Source organism: Mauremys reevesii, linkage group 4, assembly GCF_016161935.1.
Source record: "Mauremys reevesii isolate NIE-2019 linkage group 4, ASM1616193v1, whole genome shotgun sequence".
Lineage (NCBI taxonomy): Eukaryota > Metazoa > Chordata > Testudines > Geoemydidae > Mauremys > Mauremys reevesii.
The window spans coordinates 27,625,366-27,647,781 of NC_052626.1; the positions used below are offsets into that span (position 1 = coordinate 27,625,366).

The 22,416-nt window shown below is 42.5% G+C and overlaps 1 protein-coding gene across 1 annotated transcript in view; it reads left to right on the plus strand.

Moving 5' to 3' along the window:
• Nucleotides 1-5,472: 5,472 nt before the first annotated feature.
• The window catches only part of CLMN (calmin), a 93,733-nt gene continuing 76,789 nt past the window's right edge, over nt 5,473-22,416 (plus strand). The window contains exon 1 of the mRNA XM_039538645.1: nt 5,473-5,968. Within this exon, the coding sequence (XP_039394579.1) occupies nt 5,887-5,968 (82 nt within the window). The 5' untranslated portion in view covers nt 5,473-5,886. The remainder of the gene's footprint in view (nt 5,969-22,416) is intronic.

Sequence of the window (22,416 nt, forward strand, 5' to 3'; positions counted from 1 at the left end):
ATCCTGCTTTCCTGCCTACTCCTGGTTCCTGTCCTCCCAGCCCAGACCCCAGTCTGCTCCCAGTTCCTGCTGTCCTGCCCTACTCCAGGCCCCTTCTCCTCTACTTACCCCTGATGCTGTCTCCATCACTGAACTTCGATTTGGTACCTGATGTTGTCTCCATCTTTGACCCCTTGCTTGGCACCTGACTTAATCTCAACTGTGACTTTCAGCTTGGTACCTGATGCTGTCTTTGGTTTTGATCCTCTGCTCTGCCCATTAGGCCTGACTCCTGCTCCAACCACTAGGCATGACATACCCCCCCACCCATGCCCTCGTCATTGCTGGTAGCTCCCATTACAGCACTCCCCTGGAAGGGGAGCCAGTTCATGTGATCCCTGAGGCCCACTCCACCTTTGACCAGCTGAAGAATGTCTTTACTATTGCTCCCATCCTTCTCCATCCTGATCCTACCAAGCCTTTCATCATGAAGGCCAATGCACTGAGCTTCAATATAAGAGCAGTGTTATCCCAACAAGTGAGATCCAGTAGCGAGTTCCTCCCTTCTGCTTTCTAATCCAGAAAACTAAGCCTAGCCAAGTGGAACTATGACATCTGGGGCAAGGAGCTGCTTGCAATTAAGGCAACTTTTGAGGAATGGCTTCATTTTTGTGAAGGAGCCCAATTTCCAGTCCAGGTCCTTATGTACCACAAAAATCTGGAGTACTTCCATATGGCCCAAAACCTAAACCAATGCCAGACCTGATGTGATTTTATTGTGACATACTGCCCAAGTGCAAGAAATAGCATGGCAGATGGCCTGTCACACAAGGATAAACTTGCTGACTCCTGAATGACACCATGTTCAGCCATCTTTAAGCCATCTAACTTGAACAGTGGACATGGACCTAACTCATTCAATCCGTGCTGCCTTGCGACCCTCACCACTCAAACCTGCCAGACCTTGGATGATGCAGACACCCAGCCTGCTTCGGAGTTTCAAATGCGGGATGGAATTTTCCACCATGAGAGTGCGTTTATGTTCCAGATGGCCAGCCCAGACTCACAGTTCTCGAGTAATGGCATGATTCCCAGCTCGCTGGCCATTTGGGCTAAACTAAAGCCAGGTCTCCTTCAGCTCCTGTGCACCCCCTTCTTACCCCTGGTCTATTATAACGCTGGATTTCATAGTAAAACTACCTCACTCCTATGGATGTACAGTTGTTTTGGTGGCCGTTGTTCTGTGACCAAGATGGCACACTTTATCCCCTCTTGCATCGTTCCCACTGCCCTGGAAACTGCCTGTTTGTTGAACACATCTTGCAGCTCCACGGACTACTGACCAGCATAGTGTTGGATTGAAGCCTAATGCTTGTCTCCCCTTTCTGGCAAGAGCTCTTCAAACTTCTGGAGGTAGTACTCCTCACCTCCTCTCCATATCATCCACAGACCAATAAGCAGGTGGATTCTCAAACAGTACATCCCCCGCTTCCTGAATTGCCATCAGGAGGACTGTGTCTCCCTGCTTCCATGTGCCAAATTCACTTACAACAAGGTGGTCCACGGCCACGCCTCCATTTGGCAGAGCCCATTCTGCCCAATTATGGCTTCCACCTTCTGCTGCCCACAAGCTCCTGGGTTCCTGCATCAGTGGACCTGGTCACCCATATGTATCACATACAAGAGCTCATAGAACATGCAGAAGCCACTAAAAAGCTCTATCAGGAGTCTGCAGACAAGCCACCCCCAAACTAGCTATCAGAGATACAGTCTGCGTGTCAGTGAGGGAAGTTGTACCAATATAAATATAGTGGTTTAACTATGCCAATATCATTCTATTGAAATAACTTTCCAAGTAAACAAGTGCTTAGATACCTCTGCCCAGGGATGACTATATTACAGCAGGAGCTATAGAGCAGCCCAGAACTGGGAAGGCACAAAAGGGGTTTAAACCACCTTAGACCTCCCCCCTTCTATACTCTGGGCTGTGAGTTCTCTGCTTCTTTTTCCTTATCAGGCCACCTTTAAATATTGACAATTATCTTTAACTCAGAATATAATCCACCAATTCATCCACAGGTAACTGATATTAAGCAAATAAACTTTACAGATATCTGAATTATGGATAGACACAGACTGCAGAATAAATTGAAAAAGAGGTTCAGTAACATCATTTCACCTAGAACACCCTGTTGTTGTTGTTAATATTATTTATCATAGTTCCTAGGAGCCCCAGTCAGGGATCAGGATCCCACTGTGCAAGGTGCGGTACAAACTGATAGACTTCCCACCTTCCAGTGTGCCATCTTTTTTTTAAAATAAACCTGACATTATCCTTCAGATTCTTCCCCAGGTGTTTACAGTGTTGCCCTGGCCAATCAGCAAAAGCCAAGGGATTTAAACAGTAAACTGTTACCTTTAAAAATCAAAAGGCAATCAAGCTTATTAATTAAAAACTTCATCAGTTATTTGCCCAAAAGAAATATTCCAGTCCTCATTGCATGTTATCACTTACTTGTTTAGTAAGCATGTAGCGCATTCCTAGACTTTCTCTCCCACAAGTTCTCAGTGATTTTGAGTGTGAGTCTCACAGTATTTGGAGTGGTAATTATGGAAGACACACTGCTTTTATATTTTTTAAAAAATAAGTACAACACTGACCCACTCAGGGTAATCGGCAGTGGGGCTCAAACCTGGGATCTCTGGAGCTTAATGCACAAGTCTCTACTGCATGAGCTAAAAGATGCATGAGTTAAAAAATGTGTCTCTTAGCCAAAGCTGTAGCAGGCTCACAAATCTCTAGAGCAGGGGTTCTCAAACTGGGGGTCGTGACCCCCTCAGGGGGTCGCAAGGTCATTACATGGGGGGTTGCGAGCAGTTAGCCTCCACCCCAAACACCACTTAACCTCCAGCATTTATAATAGTGTTAAATATAAAAAATGTGTTTTTAATTTATAAGAGGGGTCCCACTGTGTGAAAGGGGTCACCAACACAAAAGTTTGAGAAACACTGCTCTAGAAAGCCTAGCCACCACTAGAGGGGGACAGGGTGCCACTCTGAGCAAGCAGAGGTTACATAAGTTTCTAGCCCTCATGGTTGTGGGGGAAAATATGACCCTTAAAGGATTAAAAGCAAAAGGCAAATAAGAAGCCAACATTTTTTTTAAAAATCTCATTATTTTTTAAGCCCCTCTCACAATTTTTTGGGACCTGACTCACGATTTTTCAATACTTGGGGTTGGCAATACTGTTTTTTGTCTCCCATCTGAATGGAACATACTTTCTGGTGTTAAATATCAGGCTCTTTAGTGACCATGTTGCTCTGAATCCTGCTTCCCTGAGCTGCCATATCAGGAGTAAATATCTTATCCTTGAAGACCCCAGTTAGCTCTGCCTCTCCCAATTTATCTGACCATGTCCCTTAAGGTGTCACTCTCTATCCTCGCCCCGAACAATCTATTGCTCTCACAACCATCTCTGCTCTATTTTCAGTTGCATCCCTAACAGGGCCGCCCAGAGGATTCAGGGAGCCTGGGGCAAAGCAATTTTGGGGGCCCCTTCCATAAAAAAAGTTGCAAAACTATAGATTATTATATTCTCATGAAGGGCCTTGGGGCCAATTTCCCCATTTGTCCCCCTGGGCAGCCCCGATCCCTAAACACTGTGTATTTTGCCAGAGCTGTTATGCCAGGCTACTACCATGATCCTTCCCGAAGAGCCCCTTCTGCCTGATGCCTACAAGAAATGAGTCAGATGTTTAATTAATTAAAAATGGAACTAACATAAGGTCTGTATCCCTTTCCCTATTACACTACTTCTGTTCTTTGTCCTTTTCATTTGTAAACTCAGGGTAGGCTGTGTCTTTACCTACTCTAATCTAAATAATAATTATGCTGGTAGTCAGAGCTGATTCTAGGCCCAAGTGTGGAGTGATTTCTTGGTATTTTCTTGTGATAAATAGCTTGCTTACTGGTTGCTGTGCTCATAATTTAGCTTCCCTGCTTTCCCCATCTGATTTTTACTTAGGATAGGAAAAGTTGTTAGACTGGCTCTGGGAACAGTATGAGTCCATTCCAGAACTGGGTGAAACAGCCTGAGAGCATGGCATCAATTTCTATCTGGCATCTCACAAGCACTTTAAAGTATTAAGTGATACAACCTGCAGATCCCAGTTCAGTTATATTTAAATTTGCAAGTTCCAATACACTGATATTAAAATTTACAGATCCCAAGTCATTTATTAGTCCAACTAATCATACTCTACTAGTAGTACTTGGTTGTATTAATAATTTCTTTTGTTTAAATTATTTAATGTTGTGGAATTGCAAGGAAAGCATAATAAAAACAATGCAATGTACAGATTAAATAACTATATATAAAGAAAATGTACATGCTTTTACTATCTATTTAGGTTTTTATACAACAGCCATCACTGTAGTAATTAAACACCTCAATAATCCTAATGTCTCCTTGTCCAATAATTCAAATATGGGGCCACATGGCATGACAGGAAAAGACCATAAATGTCACAACAGACCACAAATAAAGCTCACCAGAATAGATGATAAAACACAAAAAAATAAATTGTAATATTAATTATTTATTTTAATTACTAGTAGTGATTATTTATTTAATACTGATTGGGAAAAAATTATTTTGCCTGACACTCCCTCTCTCTTCCTTTTGTGCTGCAGATCTCTCCTGATTTGTGCAATTTACTTTAGAGGACTAGCCTCCCCACCATCTGGAACAGAAAAGAGCTTTACATTTCATCCAGGTCCCCTGCTGCCAGTGCAAGCAATCTGACTTTTGTAAAATGTCCAGTGCTGAGCGGGACCACAAATGATCGTACAAGGTCTTTTCCTTCGGGGTGTGTGTGTCAGTGGAGACTCGAGCGTTGTTCTTAAAGTTAATGGCACAGATCAAGAGAATTTTTAGGAGAGAGGAGACAGCATGTGACCAGTGCACAGGGATTGTCCTGATGGCGATTCTCAGCGATGTCAGAAGAAGCCCTTTTGGCAGCACAGACCAGCTGGGGTAACCACTGCTTCCCAGTGGCTGCTGTGTCCGATTCAGCCCTGGATGCGCAGTATCTACAGGTTGGAGGGTTCCACGCGTTCGCTCCTCCCCGATCCTTCCCGTCGGTGCTGTTTTTCCGGCACTGGTCGGCGATGCCCCGCAGGGTTTATTTATCGTGGGTGTGTGACTAGCAGCTCCCCGAGCCTGGGCTTTCACTTCCTTTTTCGTTAGCAGCGCCCATTCCTCAGTAGCGGCTGGCCGGCCGGCCGCCCGGGGAGGCGGGGGGAGCCCTGGGGGCTGGAAGGTGTTTGTGTACCACGCCTGCTTTGCTTGCCAGCAAATACTAACCAGGTGCCTCTCCCCGGGCGGGCGTCTGCTTCCCACCGCCGCCCAACCTGCGGCTGCGTCAACTCAGCGACACAAGGCGGCATCACAATATGCAACTTAGAGACCTCCGACTTCGGCGCGAGCCATAAAAACTTGAGCCGGCCCCGGGGCTGCTCAGAGCGGACCGCCCGCCCGCCGGCCCCTTGCGGAGAGGGGCAGGGAGCGGCGTGGGCGCCTCGGCTGGGCTCCCTTCCACCCCCGGCTCCTGCTCCCCCCTCGCTGTGGGCTTGCGCCGGGCTCCCCTTTCCCTGCCCCTGTTCCGCGGGGGGGGCTCTGCTGGGCTCCCCGGCCCCCTCCCCTGCGCGCAGGGGGCTCGGCTGGCCCCGCGGCGCTGCTGTGTGCGCGCAGCGCCGTGTTGATCCCCTTGCCGCTCTCCCCCGCCCCCAGCCTCTCCTCCGGCTCGCTCCTCTCTCCCGGCTCCAGACCCCGGCTGCGCGTGTGTCTGGGGGGGATCCCCGTTTCCCAAGCAGCGCTGTGTCCGCCCCCACCCGCCTGCTGCTCCATGGCAGGGCACGAGTGGGACTGGTTTCAGCGGGAGGAGCTGATCGGGCAGATTAGCGACATCCGAGTGCAAAACCTCCAAGGTAAATATCCCCATATTGCGCCCCCCCTCCCCAACTGAGAGTTGTGCTCCCAGCTGGATTCGATCTGGCGCTGTGAAAACTCCGGTTCCGTCCCCCTCTCCCCCCGCCTGCTCCGTTCCGGCCGTGCGCTGACCTCACCGTTTCCTTTGATCTGCCTTGGGAGACAAACGTGTGTGTGGCATTTGTGCATTGGATCGGGGCGCGCACGGGGCTCCCTCGGGGGCTGGGCAGGGAGGGGAGGGGTGATTGCTGGGCGGGGGGGGCGGGTCAGATTTGTATTTAATTTTCTTTCCTGCTTTGCTTGGGACCTACAGAAGTAATCTCTGTATCGGAGGGGAGAAGGGGGGGACAGCTATGTATTAGTGCTGGACTTTCACATTCGGACAGGTTAGGTCAATGGCACGGTACAAAAGGGGGCAGTGTTATGGCACCCATGGCAGTGGTGAGATCTCAAGGATGGAGAAGTTTCTGCAGCAGGGTGCAGGGGGCACCTAGCCTGGGATCTCCCTAAACGAAAGACAGCCTGGACAAAAATCACAGCAAGAAATGATCAGGCTTTTCACTAGCGGAAGGAAACAAGCGAGAAAGGGAGGGCAGTGTGTGTAAGAGGTAGAAAGGGGGCTGGAAAAGTTGCTGAGGTGTTACAGTAGGTTGTTACTTTCAGGCAGTGCTTCCTCCACTACCCAGTCACATTCCTGAAGGAGTCACAGCTGGCTAATGTCCTCTTCCTTTGGGGAGGACCTACATTTCGGGAGGGCTAGAAGTCTCAGCCTGCCAAGGTTTCAAACCAGGGGTAAAGACCCAAAAGGAGAGACCCACATTCTGAACTGCAGAAGGATAACATAGGGAATCATCCTGACAGAATGCTGGGGCTCTTTTGTTTGAACTCTGGATGAAGATAGCCGGAACCTTAATGTAAAGTCATTCATTTAGATAATAATTAATAAACAGTGAGCTAACACTGTGTTTTGGGAGGCCAGAGATGGGAACACAAAATCTGATTCTGCATTGTTGGGGTATGTGGGAACTTCGCCTTTGACTTCAGTTGGAGTGTGTTCAAAGTGCTTTGCACTCTTTGGGGCAAATTCTGCTCAGTTGCCCTGGTGTAAAATTTGGAGTAACTCAGCTGAAGTCAATACTGTCGCTTCAGATTTACACTAGTGTAACAGTGTAGAATTTAGCCCACCATCTGATAAAAAAAGGTGACATACCCCCTTGTGAGCTATTGTTGAATAAGCATAAGCAGAGCTGATACACTGACTATAAGATACTTTTTCTGTCTTTCTGTGTGGGACATACTAGCTACACTGAGATATAACTATTACCATTACATAGTACAGCCCAGATAAACTGTTTTCTACAAAGTTATGTTTGCCCCTCTCCAATTACCCATGGTTGGCAGAGATCATGTGAACTGATGTAACAATAAAGAGCAGCTCTGGTGTGCAGGAATAGGAAAATACTGTGTTTAATGTAACCTACCAATCATCTTAATCAACAGTTTGCATTAAATTGAGATATAAACTCTATCTCCTATTAAAATAGAAGGCTTCATTTGTAGGCCATTATTTTTTGCTGTTGATACCTAATGATATGAAAGTAATACATGTTGGAAGAGACATTGCATTTGCTGGAAGGTGGTTTTATTACATAATATACTGTATTTAATCTACCTGGGAGGAGACCAAAATCAGCCTTTCTGTTAGCTGTTCATTTGTGGAAGTGCAGGTGAATTTTAATTAGAGATGGACTCATTTCGCAAAATGGTGATCTGCATCTTGAACACTCCAATATTCAGATTTTGAATTTATTCAAACTTTGGGGGGTTGTGGTTGAATCAGTCTCTAGTTTCAGCAATCCTTCATTACAACATAATTGCAGTATTTCACCCACTCTTGGTCATCTCTCTTCCACTGACGATTAACATGGACTCTCTGAACCCATTCCCCAAAAATCCCCCGAATGACCCAACTTTATAACTATCTGCTGATTATATACAACAAGATTTTACCCTAAAATTCACTGGTGTATTTTTGAGGAAAAGATTCCATAAAAGAAAATTAATTAAAAATGTAACACCCCTTCTTTTCTTTACCTCCTAATCATTTGTTCAAGAATGAATTAAATTTCGTTACCCTCTGTGAAACTTAAAGATACAGAGACACACTGTTCTAGAGAGCCTCTCTCTTAAAATTCCTACAGTCCTGCAGAGGAATAGCCTATCCCGCAGGGCAAATTCCATTGGATAACACTGAGTTCACGAAAAACCACATTCCCTTCTTACAATATAAGAGGAATTCTGAATATTAGTTATCATCTCACTGCATGTACTACTATAAGATATTTGAAATCCATGTCTTACCTTAGCTATTAAAGGGGGGAAAGGCATCAGATGAGGATATGTACAGTGGCGTAGTTCTAGAATAAATAATAATACCTAGCACTTATATATTACTTTTAAATCATAGATCTCATAACTTTATAAAAGTGAATAAGAATTATTCTTTACATTTTACAGATGGGGGGAACCTGGCACTCAGAGAATATAAGATACTTGCTCAGCATCACCCAGGAACTCAGTGGCAGATCCAGGAATAAAGCCCAAGGCCTGAACTCTCAAAGATACTTAGGTGCCTACATTACATTGATTTCAATGGGAATTAGGTGCCTAAATAATTTTGAAGATCAGAACCTGAGTCTCCTGCCTTTCAGTCTAGTGCAGGGGTCGACAACCTTTCAGAAGTGGTGTGCCGAGTCTTCATTTATTCACTCTAATTTAATGTTTCGCGTGCCAGTAATACATTTTAACGTTTTTAGAAGGTCTCTTTCTACAAGTCTATAATATATAACTAAACTATTGTTGTATGTAAAGTAAATAAGAATGTTTAAGAAGCTTCATTTAAAATTAAATTAAAATGCAGAGCTCCCCCAGACCGGTGGCCAGGACCCGGGCAGTGTGAGTGCCACTGAAAATCAGCTCACGTGCTGCCTTTGGCATGGGTGCCATAGGTTGCCTACCCTTGGTCTAGTGCAATATCCACTGTAACATGCTGCCCAGCTGAGAATACATTTTTTTTTAAAAAGGGCAAGATGCTGATTTCAGTTTCAGGGGTCTGAGAACAGAATTTGGCCCTCCATTTATAAATCTCAGTTCTGTCCAAATCTAAAATTTTTATAAAGCACCAATACTATATTAGTTGCAGAATCTATAAAGACTCCTATCAGTATTCTAAAGAGTTTATGAATATTTATAAATATCTGTGGAGTAGATACACTGTTTCAATCTGTATTGATACACCTATTGTTTATTTAAGTAGGCCCTATCTTTTTTTCACATTGGGATGCATGTTTTTATTGTAGCAAGGCTTAAAAATGATTTGAAATATTTTGTGCCCAATCTTGGCTTCACTGAAGTGAGTGGGAGTTTAGCCCATAACTTCAAATGCCCTCTCATGCTGTTTCACTGCTGAAGAGTTATTTTCTTTTTTTAAATAGCTGATGTAATTCTTGCAATTCAACTTTATTTTGAACCTTTGTAGTTCTGTTGTAACTAAACTGTGAGATTTTGATCTCACAAACTATCTGAACTCTGCACTTATAGTTCATGATTTCATCAGAATCTCTCTCTCTCTCTCTGGTTTTATAATTCACTGTAATGTAATTTACATGTTAAAAATCCCTGTGTAAATTAAACTTGCTAGTAGGCCAAGCAATGCTTAATCTGTAATGAAAAGGGTGCTGGGACTGAAGCAATTTTTTTACTTTCATAGATGCAGCAAGCCCAGAGGTACCGGGGCTATGAACTGCCAAGGCTAGAGATGCCGGGGCTTAGCCCCGGCATAAATTAAGCACTGAGGTCTTGCCAGTTACTGGAATTGATCTGCTCTCCTTTTACAAAACTTTCTACAGTGTTGTGGTTCCAATAATTACTCTCGATTTATACATTGGTATGAGAGCAGAATTAGGCCTGATAACTTTACACTTCTATTAAAAATTGATTGGGGTAGATTATAGTTTGCTAACATTCTTGCTTTTTTACTAAAAGATTAAAACTGACACAGCCATTGGTGAAAGCTGCTAACTACTGCGACTACTGAAACATGGTATATAAGAAAATAAATGCCAGTTTTAAAAATGGAACTGCCAGCTGGCCATATGCTGGTGGGTTTTTACTTTCCCTTTTTATTAAAAACTCCTATTTTCAATGTTTTAAAATAGGAAGTGATAGTAAAAGGTCATCTCAGGTAAATGCTGCTAAAAGCTAAAAGAACATTTTCCATTTTAGATCAGAGAACCAGGAGTGATTTCAGGGCATAGACTCAGAAAAGTGACAATCTGTGGGAAAGAAAAAATGTGGAATAAGTACCAGGCTTGTTGACATACAAATCACTGAAGCATCTCTCTCCTATTTTTTTTTTTTTTTTTTATGATGCAGCTAGGTGCCTTTGATATATTTTTATATCCTTGTGCTATTTGCTCAGTTCATAAATTCTCTGTACCATATTCCTCTAAACACCAAAAAGAAAAGAAAAAATGCACTGAATGTCTGAGGACATCATAAAGCGGTGGAATGCTCAACAATTAATTTTCAGCCAAGAGAAGATTATTTTTATCACAATAACAGCAAGAACATTTTGTTACAACGTATGAATATTTTAACATCTTCTCAACAGGAAGGTTAGTTTAGGCATATTCAAAAATGGCCATATGAGTGAGTGTGCTCATTTGCCTAGCTTTATTCACTAGAATGAAGCAACATCTGTTAAAGAAAACAATTCCTGAAAGAATATTTTTGACTGTGATCCAGTGCTCTGTAATAGTCTGAGTAATATATATTATACTGTACACTTCTTTCCCTACATTAGCTAGAATTATATATGCAGAGAAGGACACTTCTGTAGTCAGAGGTTTTATGCACCTTTAGGAAGTTAGTACTATAGCAGTTATTGAAAACTGTGCTCTTCATTTCTTATGATTTTAACACTCTGTACGACTCCTGGGTAGTAGAGTTCTATGGTTGTTAAGATGTGAGATGAGTGTACCAGAATCAGAATGTGTGGGTCCTTTTCCTCACTGTGCCACTGATTCAGGTTCTGATTCAATTGAAATCCCTGGGAATCTTTCTGTTGATTTCAGTAGGCTTTGGGTCAGGCCCTCGATGTCTAATTTTGGGCAAGTCATTTAGAGCCATGTTTTCAAGGGTCCACTAATTTTGGGTGCCTCATGTTTTGGGTACTCAACTTAAGACCTAGGACCTGCTTTTCAGAAGTGCTGCACACCCACAATCCCAGTTGTAGCCAATACGAGCTTCAAATGCCCAGCACTTCTAAATAATGAGGCCATCTGTGTGTCTCAAGTCAGACACCTAAAAACAGAGATTTTCAGAATTAGTGGATTGTTTTTTTTAAATGTTGACCTCTATGTCTCTTTGTTTACCAATATGTATATTGTGTATAATAATACCTACAATGGTCACCCTTAAAAAATAGTTGCCTTTTTGTAGTTATTACTATTATAGCAGTGTGCATTTCAGATATAGGGAATATATCTCAAACAGACTGAAATCAGGTTACTCAATTTGGAAAAGTTCTAAGTAACTGCTTGCAGAGTAAAGTACTCAGTGGAGAAGAAATCTGGGGGACTTAATGTAGTAAATTTGAAAAACCACATGGAAAAAGTGCTGAACTAGAACTGCGATTAATTTTGTTTTTTATGACAATACAGATGCAACCTCTTAACCTGTGAAGGCCTAAATGTGGAACATAGTGTATGACAAAGACCCAAATTGAGAGATTAAAAAAAAAAAAAAAGTTAATGCAGGAAACAAAGTTTAGCGGATTAATTCCTCTATTGTAAATATCTCTGTATCCTCAATATCTTAGTTTCAGCTGTAAACATGAAGGAAGAGCACATCTGTATGGAATGTAGGAAACTATGGCATTAAAAAGAGTGAAGTCTCTCAAAATGAGAGACAAGTAAGCAGTGGGAGTTAAGAGAAAGGTAAAATTGCATGTTTAATTACCATTAGCCAGGAATTGACAAAATCAAGATCTCTTTGTTCCAAGTAATCCAAAAGACAGAGGGCCTGATTCTCCATTCAGTTACATGTAAAACTGGTGTCCTGTCTTCTGTACTGGGCCATGGATTCAATATTTATTCACAAGGAGGAATGTGACCTGCTTAGGCAGCAGTTCCACAAGGTACATAAGGATGTGGCTAACTTTAAGCATGAGGATATTCAGCCGATGATAGTCCCCAACACCATGTCCTATTTCTTTCCATGTAGACTTTTCATACAAATGTTGACAAGGCCCAACCCCACTCACTTGTCTAATGAGACCTGGTGAGGTCACACACCTAGGTAGTTTGGCTGTAGTTAAAAGGACAGTTTGAAAGTCACATATTTTTAAACAACAAATGTTGTTACAAAACTCAAAGCACCATATTAAAACTGAAAGAGATTTAGAAAGCTAATTTACTTGTCACTCTTTCTGCTATTTTTTTATTTATTTTTTGCATTTCCAGTGAGCTTGGACAAAAATAGACCAGTGAATTTCAATTGCATTTAAAGACAACTGCGAGGCTACTTTACTTTCTTGTTCTCAAAAATAACTGTACAGTATTTGTATTTGCAAACACCAAAAAGGAACATTTAAAAAATCCTGTCAGTTGGAATTAAGGGAAAGCCCCTAAATTTGGTGCTTTATTTGACCTAACATTGTCCTTTCAGATACCAGTGTGATTATGTGCAATGATGCTCAAAGTTACAACTATTATAGGGCAGATGTTAAGGGCAGATCAGTAGAAGGAATGGGAGGGAAAAAAAGAGCCACAGAATATTATCTTTCACTTCATTTATAAGTCAAATGGATTTTCAAAATTCACATATTATGGAGAAAAAATACCAGATAAGGAGGGTGTGGTAAATGATGTCACTGGAACATTTAGATAAGTAACAGACATATGATATACGGTTGCTTATCTGTTATTCTATTTTTATCTATCTCCAGGTAAATACTGTGAATGCAGGTTACTATAATGATCACTGGAATTGTAGAATGGATTTGACTTCATCATAATTGTTGCATATTTCTGTACAAACAGCTGAGCTACATTGTAGAGCTCAGTTTGAGGATTTAAAGTAACAGTCACAACTTTAATCATCCTCTTCCAATGCAGCTCATAACAGCAAAAGCCAGGATTTCTGCAGAATGAGAGCTTATGAGGGTCTAATTCTGGAAGCAGACAGGATTTCTAATTCCACAGTCAGAAATCCTATCAGAGATCCTGCTGAACCTGAAAAGATGTGATCAATAATACTTAATGGGGATTGCAATCTCTGCACACAATACTCTGATGGTAGGACTCAAGATGTAATCATTAAAATAGTATAGTGCTTAGGGAATGCTCCTAGCTGGGCTGAACTAATATTGACATACACAAAAAATATTAAGAGCCTGATTCTGGCTTCACAGGGCTTTTACACTGGCATAACTCTGGAGTTCCTCCTGATTTACATTAGTATAGTTCAGAGCATAATAAGACCCAGTGACTCTATAAGATCTGAAAAATGTTGAATTCATTTCTATACCCTTCATATTGCAGTCTTGCAGATTTATTTATAAAATACCTGCATAACCTCTCCCCCACAAGATTATGATCAAATTGAAATATTTGTATTTCAAGATGGGTATTTTTCTTTTTAAGGTGACTTGTTTGTGGATAACCTGGATCTCAGATCTGGTCAGCTGCTAAAAAAAAATACTGTATATACTCGATCATAAGCCAGTTTGTTTATAAGCTGGCCCCCATCCCACCAAGATGGATAAGTAAAAATGGCAAATTTTTATGACTCATTCATAAGCCAACCCTATAATTCAGAGGTCAGCAAACTTTGGCTCCCGGGCCATCAGGCCGAGATGGTTTGTTTACCTCGAGCGTCCGCAGGCATGGAGGTAAACCTAAGTAAACAAAATGTCCCAGCCTGCCAGAGGCTTACCCTGATGGGCCGGGACAGCAACTGAAGGGGAAATTTTGAGGGGGAGAAGCTGGGGGTCAGAGGAATAACCCCTGTGAACACTCCCCACATGACTCCACCCCTAACCTGGGACCTCCCCACATGGCTCCTGCCCATGTAACCCCTTCCCGCCCCACCCCTAGCCTAGGACCCCCACACTTTCTCCATCCCATCCCTTCCCACCTTACTTTGGGTGGGCTGGGAAGGATGTCTCTGGCCCGGCCAGAGCGGCGTGGCCACAGCCTGCCGGCCCCGGAGCTGCAGCTGCTTTGGCGGCTGCGGGGAGAGCAGCATGGCCAGAAGAGGAGAGACTCTGGCCCTGCCTCTTCCTTTCTGGCTCTGCTGGCTGTGCTGCCTCTCCTTGCCCCCTCCGTTGGGGGCGGGGAGGCTGTGTCCCAACTCTCCCCACCTCTCTATACCCGTTCATAAGCCCACTCCCTTCTCTGATGCTTCCCTTTTTTACTAAAAAAATTTGGCTTATGAACGAGTATATACGGTATATTGTTGTCCCAATTTTTTATCTTGACATAATCAACCATGTGAGTGGAGGAGGAACTTTGCAAACTAGCAGGTTGGGTAGGCAAATCCTTCGCTTCTGCTCTTCAGTATCATTTACAAAGAAAGTAAGGTGGAACACCTGTTTTACATGGAGCCTCTGGTGAATTTCCTGGTTAGTCAGGCCCCAGTCCTGCAGTTTGATCCAGGTGTGTGGACTCTGGTACATGTGGCAAGCCTCACTGATTTCAATGGGACTCCACACATATCAGCCCTTTCTGAGTTCTGTTAAAGTCAGTGGAGTTCTTCACAGTCATAGGGCCCTGCTGAGGTAGATTGTAGCATTGAGGCCTCAATCTGCACAGTGATTTTAAATACAAGATCAATACATTGTCTGGTGGGCAGTTAGGAGTCTATCTCTGCTGCAGCATTCAGCCCCAGGTTATTATATTTCCCTTGTCCGTACCAGGCCTGTGGTTGTGCCAGGCAGTAAAATTCTTCAGCTTTTGACACTTTGGATACTGTGGGCCTGGTTCAATGTCCTTGTTGCAGTTGCAGGCTAGCTGCACTTCTTTCTCTTCCTGGTCTGTCTGAGTGCACCCCCTCTGGGGTCAGGCCTTGTGCCTTTACTATCCTGTGGTAGAATTCCATAGTTCTCTCACTCTTAGACCAGGCTCTGGGTCACGGTACCCTTTGTATTGACAATGCTTACTGAGTTCTAGCACCTGTGGTTCTTCCTTGCAGGAGTCTGTAACTAGCGGTGAATATAGTGATCAGACAGCCTTCTTAAACCAAAGTATTGTTTATCTTGTAGTTGGAACAAAGTATCTGAAAACAACCAACGGTTGACATGGGTGTCTGTCTTACCCAAAGGCTTACCCATCCTCTCCTGCTGGTAACCTAGCTTCTTCAGACACCACCAGCAGGGTGTTGAGTGTCTCCAGCTGGTTCTCCTGAATAACTCCCCCACCCTCTTGAGAAAATGTTATTTTTTTCAAAAAAATCTGTCACAGTTATTTTGTTATCCAGTCTGCATGGGCCTTTTTCTATCCTGATGCTGTCTCTTAACAACCCTCTACTGTTGCTGAGTGATGGCTTAGTTTGAACCATTCCTTTTCCTTCATGCCTGTTTTTCCCCCTATGGTCCTGTATTAGGAAAAACTATATATTCATTCAGTAAACATCCCAATGGCCAGGTCAACATACAGGATTCATCAATTACTACGGAGCAGCTCCAATTCAGTCACAGCAGCTACTTCCATTGATTTCAAGGGGCTTTTGATTAAGCTTTGTGTGTGCAACCAAAGTGTAGCTACTGCTCTTATGCATGGATTCTATTCATTTTGTGCACTGAAGGGTACATATAACCCTATGCCATTTCCATCTTGGTCATTGTAAAGAAACTCCTTGTTGATATCACTGGGTGTTCTGCAGATGAAGTGAAGGTAGAATATGTTTAGGGCCCAATTCTTCTCTCACACTGGTGTAAAGATGGAGTAATTCCACTATCAGTTGGGTTACACCAGTGGAAAATCAATGTGAGTGAGAGGAGATCCAGGTCCCCAATGTTCAGAGTCCTTTAAAAATTAAAGTATCCATTGGTGCATGGTTAATTCTGTTAAAAAACCGATTCCCTGTTAGAATGGTCCTTAATACACAGCGCTTTCTAGCTTTTATTGGCATTTGTTATAAATTCTTTCTTATTGACATGAACTGTGGTTATAATATTTTATTTATAAACGTTATATATTTATTAATTTATAAAGTCCCCACTTCAGAAATAGTATCTGGGACTCTGCATATAAGGAACAAAAATTAAATCTATTTGGGCTGAGTGCCCAGAGACAGTAGCAAGACAAACAAAGTGGGCAAACAGGAAAAAATGTTCTTAAAGGGAAGAACCACTACAAAGAGGAGGGACACCAAAATGCCCTAACCTATACGGACTCCAACAGAGAGGCCTCCTCAGTCACAGGCTTGAAGACAGTTCAACACCTTCACTTCCATAGATGGGGTCTCTGAACCGAAAAGACCCTGCCCACTTCAGCTAGAACTCTGGGACAGTGAGGATGGATAACCCACTGACCTGTGGTGGCTTTTAGGGAGAAAAGGAGATTTTGGAAGTTAATACTTAAGTACCTCTGGCTTAGGCTATTAAAATAATATCCAAAATATCTCTGGTTTTCTGAGATGGTGCAGAGTGCAGTGGATTAAGCACAAGCCAGGGAGTCAGGAGAGCTTCTTGGGGCCTTGTCCAGGTTCTGCTGTGACTTGCTTTGTGGCCTTGGGTACCTGTCTGGCTCAGTTTCCCCATCTGCGATATGATTATTATAATTTCCTGCCTCATGGAGGTTTTGTAAGGATTAGTTAGTTAATATTTGTAAACGTGTTGAAGATGTAGGGCACTGCACTAAGTGTTATTCCTAGGAGAATTTGGTGAGTGGTGCAAAGTGTAAACTCTGGTTTTCTAGTAGAACATTATCTGCTAACTGAAGTATAACTCCTGGAGACTTAAAATTCCACCTGTCCAGCAGGGCATTTCCTGCCCTTAAGGTTCCACCTGTTTGGCCAGGGATTTACCGGGCTTGCTTCTACTGTAAATCCTGAGAGGCTTCAGTGGAGTAAGTTGGAATTGACACCAGTATAACTAGGAGCAGAATCTGGCCTCTGCCCTTAAAATGCCATCTGTCAGAAGGGGATTTCCTGTCCTTGATGGTGAATTACATTGAATAATATTCAGTTCTTGTTTTTTTCTTTTATAAAAGACCCTTCCTTATGGCAGGACAAGGCATCATTTTGAAACACTGGGACTCTTGCATGAGCTCTTCCTTTTTCCTCAGTTTTTGAAACACATTTGTTTAGAAGGACGTAAAGTTGGAAGGTTAAAAAGAGAGTTTTTGTTCTGTTCCCTTCTAGGAGTTGATACAGTTATTGACCTTGGCTGAGACAGGATTGAGTATGAATTTTTGCTGGGTAGGCTGAATTTCTTCTTCCAATGACAGTGCTTTGAAGTGTTTAATTCTGGCCTTTCAAAACTTGCAAATACTATGGATTTATCAGAAGGATCAAAAGGAAGGGGAGATCTAATTGTCTTCAAAAAATGTGTATCAAAAGGAGGTGCCGTGTTTTGGTTGCTAATACAACTAGGCAGCAGTGTTAAATGTCTACTGTGTAATGCTTCACTTGATGGTAGAAATGTCACTTATCATAAATATATTGTACTTTCAGAATCTCAAGGTTGCATCAGTTCCATTACTGCAAGTCAGGAAATAAACATGCCCCAGGGATGATATCCAGTATCTAAAAAGAAAGGATAGCAGTGCATACATCCTCTATACTCCACAACATGACCAGGAGGGACCAGCTCTTGAGACCTGCAAAGTCAGTGTCCGTGTGTCTCCTGACTTTTGAGCAGGGCCGCCCAGAGGATTCAGGGGGCCTGGGGCAAAGCAATTTCAGGGGCCCCTTCTATAACAAAAAGTTGCAATACTACAGAATGCAATATTCTCGTGGGGGCCCCTGCGGGGCCTGGGGCAAATTGCCCCACTTGCCCCCCCCCCGGGTGGTGATGCTTTTGAGTCCCTTGCATATGTGGTGGCATTAGGGTGGTGTCCTTTGGGAAAACCACATGGAAAAACAAGGGACAATGATTTATTTTAAGGGATATTTTAGGGAAACATCATTTTCCCTTAACATACCATGTATTTTTCTCTCAAGCGTACATTTCTACTGCACTCAGGTATACAATGCAATTATGATAAGCTTCAGTTTAATGTTTAAAATGATACTTCTTAGTTTTAATACACTTCATTCCATCTTTGTTTTTTAAAATCAATTAATAAAATTCTTTACATGTGCAATTGAAATTGACTTTAATTTGAAGCTAAGCCTTAACAGAATCAATAATTAGCTGGGTTCTGCAATCAAGATCTGTTTACACAAGGAAAATAAATTTTGTGACCATAACTCCTACGGTGGCCAACCCTCACTTATTTTGGGGGGTGTCTCTTGACTCACTTATTGCATTGATTTGTTGCATAAGTGAGGGAAGATTGAATCTAACCTGTGCAGAGCAGTACTAAGCAATGTAAATGTTGATGAAAACTTATTTTCAGTGTAGAATTCAGCCTAAAGAAACCTAGTGTTTTGACAAAAACTAACCACAAAACTGAAAAAGTTAAGAGTTCTCCTGTGCACTGAATTGCGCACCTGAAATAAAAATAATGGATGTGGTTGCTTGTTTGAGACTTTGCTTGTTAAAACATCATGTTAAATATTCAGAAGTTTCTCCACCCCAGGCCTCTGTTTTTGCAGTTGTAACACAGGTAAGGAAATGCGACGAGGAATTTAGAAAACTTCTGGAAAGGGAAAGGTTCACTAATGGCTAAGTAAACAGCAAATGTTTGCCACATATGGGCACTAATATATTGTATTGCAAAGAAGGGTCAGTGAGTTCCGTATACAGGGGATGGAGTTTCAGAGTAGCAGCCGTGTTAGTCTGTATCCGCAAAAAGAACAGGAGTACTTACAGCACCTTAGAGACTAACAAATTTATTTGAGCATAAGTTTTCATGGGCTACAGCCCACTTCATCAGAAGGAGTGGGGCTTTGAAACATGGTAGCCAACTTCTTCTCACAATTTCTTAAAACTTGTGGAATTTATTATGTTCATTCCTCCCTCAAATGCAGAAATGGAAGTAATATTATCATCCTGGTTCATTCAAAGACTTTGCTTCAGCAGCTCAGGCCGCATCAGCTGCTATGCTCTGGGACCTGTGAAGTCCTTGACTGTCCTCTGATTTTTTTTGGTGAGCCCAAAGAATCATCTTGTTGGCTGTCCTACAGCTGGCAGTTGAGTGGGTTGTTTCCCATGCATATTCAATCCTTGGTCTTTATGCTGAAAATGCCAATTAGTGCCTATTGCAGAGGTCGTTATTGTGGTGTAGGCACCTGTTTACAAGGAACTGGGCTGGGACCATTACGTCTTATCACTCCGGCCACCAGGCAGCCTGGAGAGATGGGTGCTCAGTCCGAGCCCGGAACACCCTCCTGCACCCCCAACCCCACTCCAGAGCCCGCACCCCCAGCAGGAGCCCTCACCCTCTCCCACACCCCTCTCATGAGCATTCATGGCCCGCCATACAATTTCCATACCCGGATGTGGCCCTCGGGCCAAAAAGTTTGCCCACCCCTGGTTTAAAGGTTAGAAGATGTTAACTGAGTGTCACAGATCCACAAAGTCTGGTCTATGCCCCAGCCTATATCCAGTCCTTTGGGACTGACCCTTTTCTTGTGCTGGGCCCCAAGTACCCACACAGTTCTATAGGGGCAGGCCCGTGGCCTCCAAGTGTTTGTCTACACAGCAATTAAACACCCATGGCTGGCCCAGGTCAGCTGACTCAGGTTTGCGGGGCTTGGGCTGCAGGGCTGTAAATTGCTGTGGAGACATTCAGGCTAGTTCTGGAGCCCGGGCTCTGGGACCCTGTGAGGCGGGAGGGTCCCAGGGCCCAGGCTCCTGCCTGAGCCTGAATGTCTCCACAGCAGTTTTTAGCCCCACAGCCCAAGCCTCACGAGCCTGCGTCAGCTGACCTGGGCCAGCCGTGTGGTGTTTATTCTGCTGTAGATGTACCCCAAGACTCCGAGACCAGCAATCCCTGTCTCTCTCTGTGGCTCTCTGCAGCAAACCCAGCCAAGCGAGACTCCCATGGGAGGCTTGTACTGTACTCCTTCAGGGCACAATGCTCCCAGTGAGTATTTGCAGTGACACAGACAGCCCTTTTCCAAGCGAGTTAACAATTTATTAGTCACTTGGGATTCAGAACCTGAAAATGCTTCAGTTAGCAGTGAGAGGCAAAGGTTATGCCATAGTCCATCCTGGCCAAGCCAGAGCAATCAGCCAGCCAAGCTGGTATGGACCCCATTTCTGTCTCTCTTTCTCCCTGTCTGTCTGTCCTTAGTCCCAGTGAGAGCCCTCAGTCCCTCCAAGGACAGCTCTTATTCTTATACCTGCCACTGGACTCCTTTCCCACCCTCCCCTTTGTTCTCCAGCTCAGTTCACATATTCTGCCAGATGAGGTTTCCTGCTGTTAGGTGTTGATTGTTCAGTGGGGAAAGAGGAGTTGTCATTGTTGTTCTGGATTTTGGTGGGTTTCAACCAGTTCTTTAACAACCCAGTCATTCCACCCAGACAGTCAGGTGACAGGTAGACCTCATGTCTCCTGGGCAGTTGCAGGGGCAGTGTTAACCCTTTTGCATACACTGGGTAGCAATGCAAAATACAGAAGGAAACTTAGGCACACATAGGGTTCATAAAAATATTACAGAAAATTCTCACATTGTCACATTGACACATTCTAACAGTGCTTTTAATATGTACTAGTTAGCTGAGTTCTGGAGATCTAAGGCACTTATCAGGGTGTATTGAGAAATCACCAGTTTTAATAATGATTTAAATCAGCAAGCAGGAAATCTTGATTTAAATAATCAATGTTAAATTTGTTTTGCATTTGTACTTCTTAATTATTGTCCTGAAGAAAGGTTGATTCTTATTGATCAGTAACTATTAAAACAAATACATTTGTTAGTCTCTAAGGTGCCACAGGTACTCCTGTTCTTTTTGCGGATACAGACTAACACGGTTGCTACTCTGAAACCTATTAAAACATGGTGATTTGCAACCAAATATAGCCGTTGCACTAAATTTGGTACTTCTTTTTGTTACCTAGGATGATACACTATATCTATACACATTTATTAAAGCAATTATATATATTCATTCATATTCTTAATTTTTTACATTTTTCTAGTATATCAGAAAATGGTGAATAATGCATTTCTTTTTTTACTTGTGATATATGTCAAGCTCTATTGGATACAAATTGGAATTCAATTAAAATGCATGAAAACAGCATTTTAAAATTGTTTTTTATTAGTTAAATAAAACTACCTTAAATGTTCTGGATATATAAGAAAAGGAAATGTTTATCAAAATCTGTTTTGCATTTAAAACTGATTTATTAAACAAAGGAAGTATTATCTGTAATTAGTGAAATGAATGGTTTCTGGTCACCATGATCTTCAAGACTTTAGAACTAGTAGATCTTATCCCCTCACACATCATTTTTATTCATATAGTGGAAGAGGAAATCAAACTTTCCTGCTTTTTCAACTCTCCGTCAGTTTCTTAACTTTGAATGAACTAGTCATTGAGCTGAACTATTTGAATAAACAAATTAAGAAAATATTCTCTCTGTATCTGCAGAAGAGGCTACCACTGTTAAGAGCAGTTTTAGCATTTAGCCAGTCATTTCCACCAGGTCAGTGGTTTTTACTTTCTTCAGAACTTCAGCAGCAAACATTTACTTTAATATTTTGTAAAATTGTAATTGATTTTAATAGATTATACTAAGTTTAGGCCTTAACATAGTTTAAAATTTAATTTTAAATAGGATTATTATTATTATTATTTTATTTTTAAATAAGACCCTGATTTAAATAAAAATATGATTTTTCTTTTCTTTGTATTTCAAGTAATTGATTTTTATCTGCCCTGGGACTTTTGTGGCTCCCATTACCATAGCATCTGAACATCTCACGATGTTTAATGTATTTATTATCACAACATTCCTGTGAGGTTGTGAAGTTATCCCCATTTTACAGAAGGGTAACAGAGGCACAGAGAGTGGATATCCACAAAGGGACTTAGGCATTGCAATTCTGAGCATCATGGCTCCTAACTTTTAGGTACATAGAAAAATCACAGGAACACCATTGCAATTAGGGTGACCAGATAGCAAGTGTGAAAAACCAGGACAAGGGGTGGTTATAGGCATCTATATAAGACAAAGCCATGAATATAAGGACTGTCCCTATAAAATTGGGACATCTGGTCACCCTGATTGCAATCCACAAGGCCAAGTTAGGCGCCTAGGTTCCC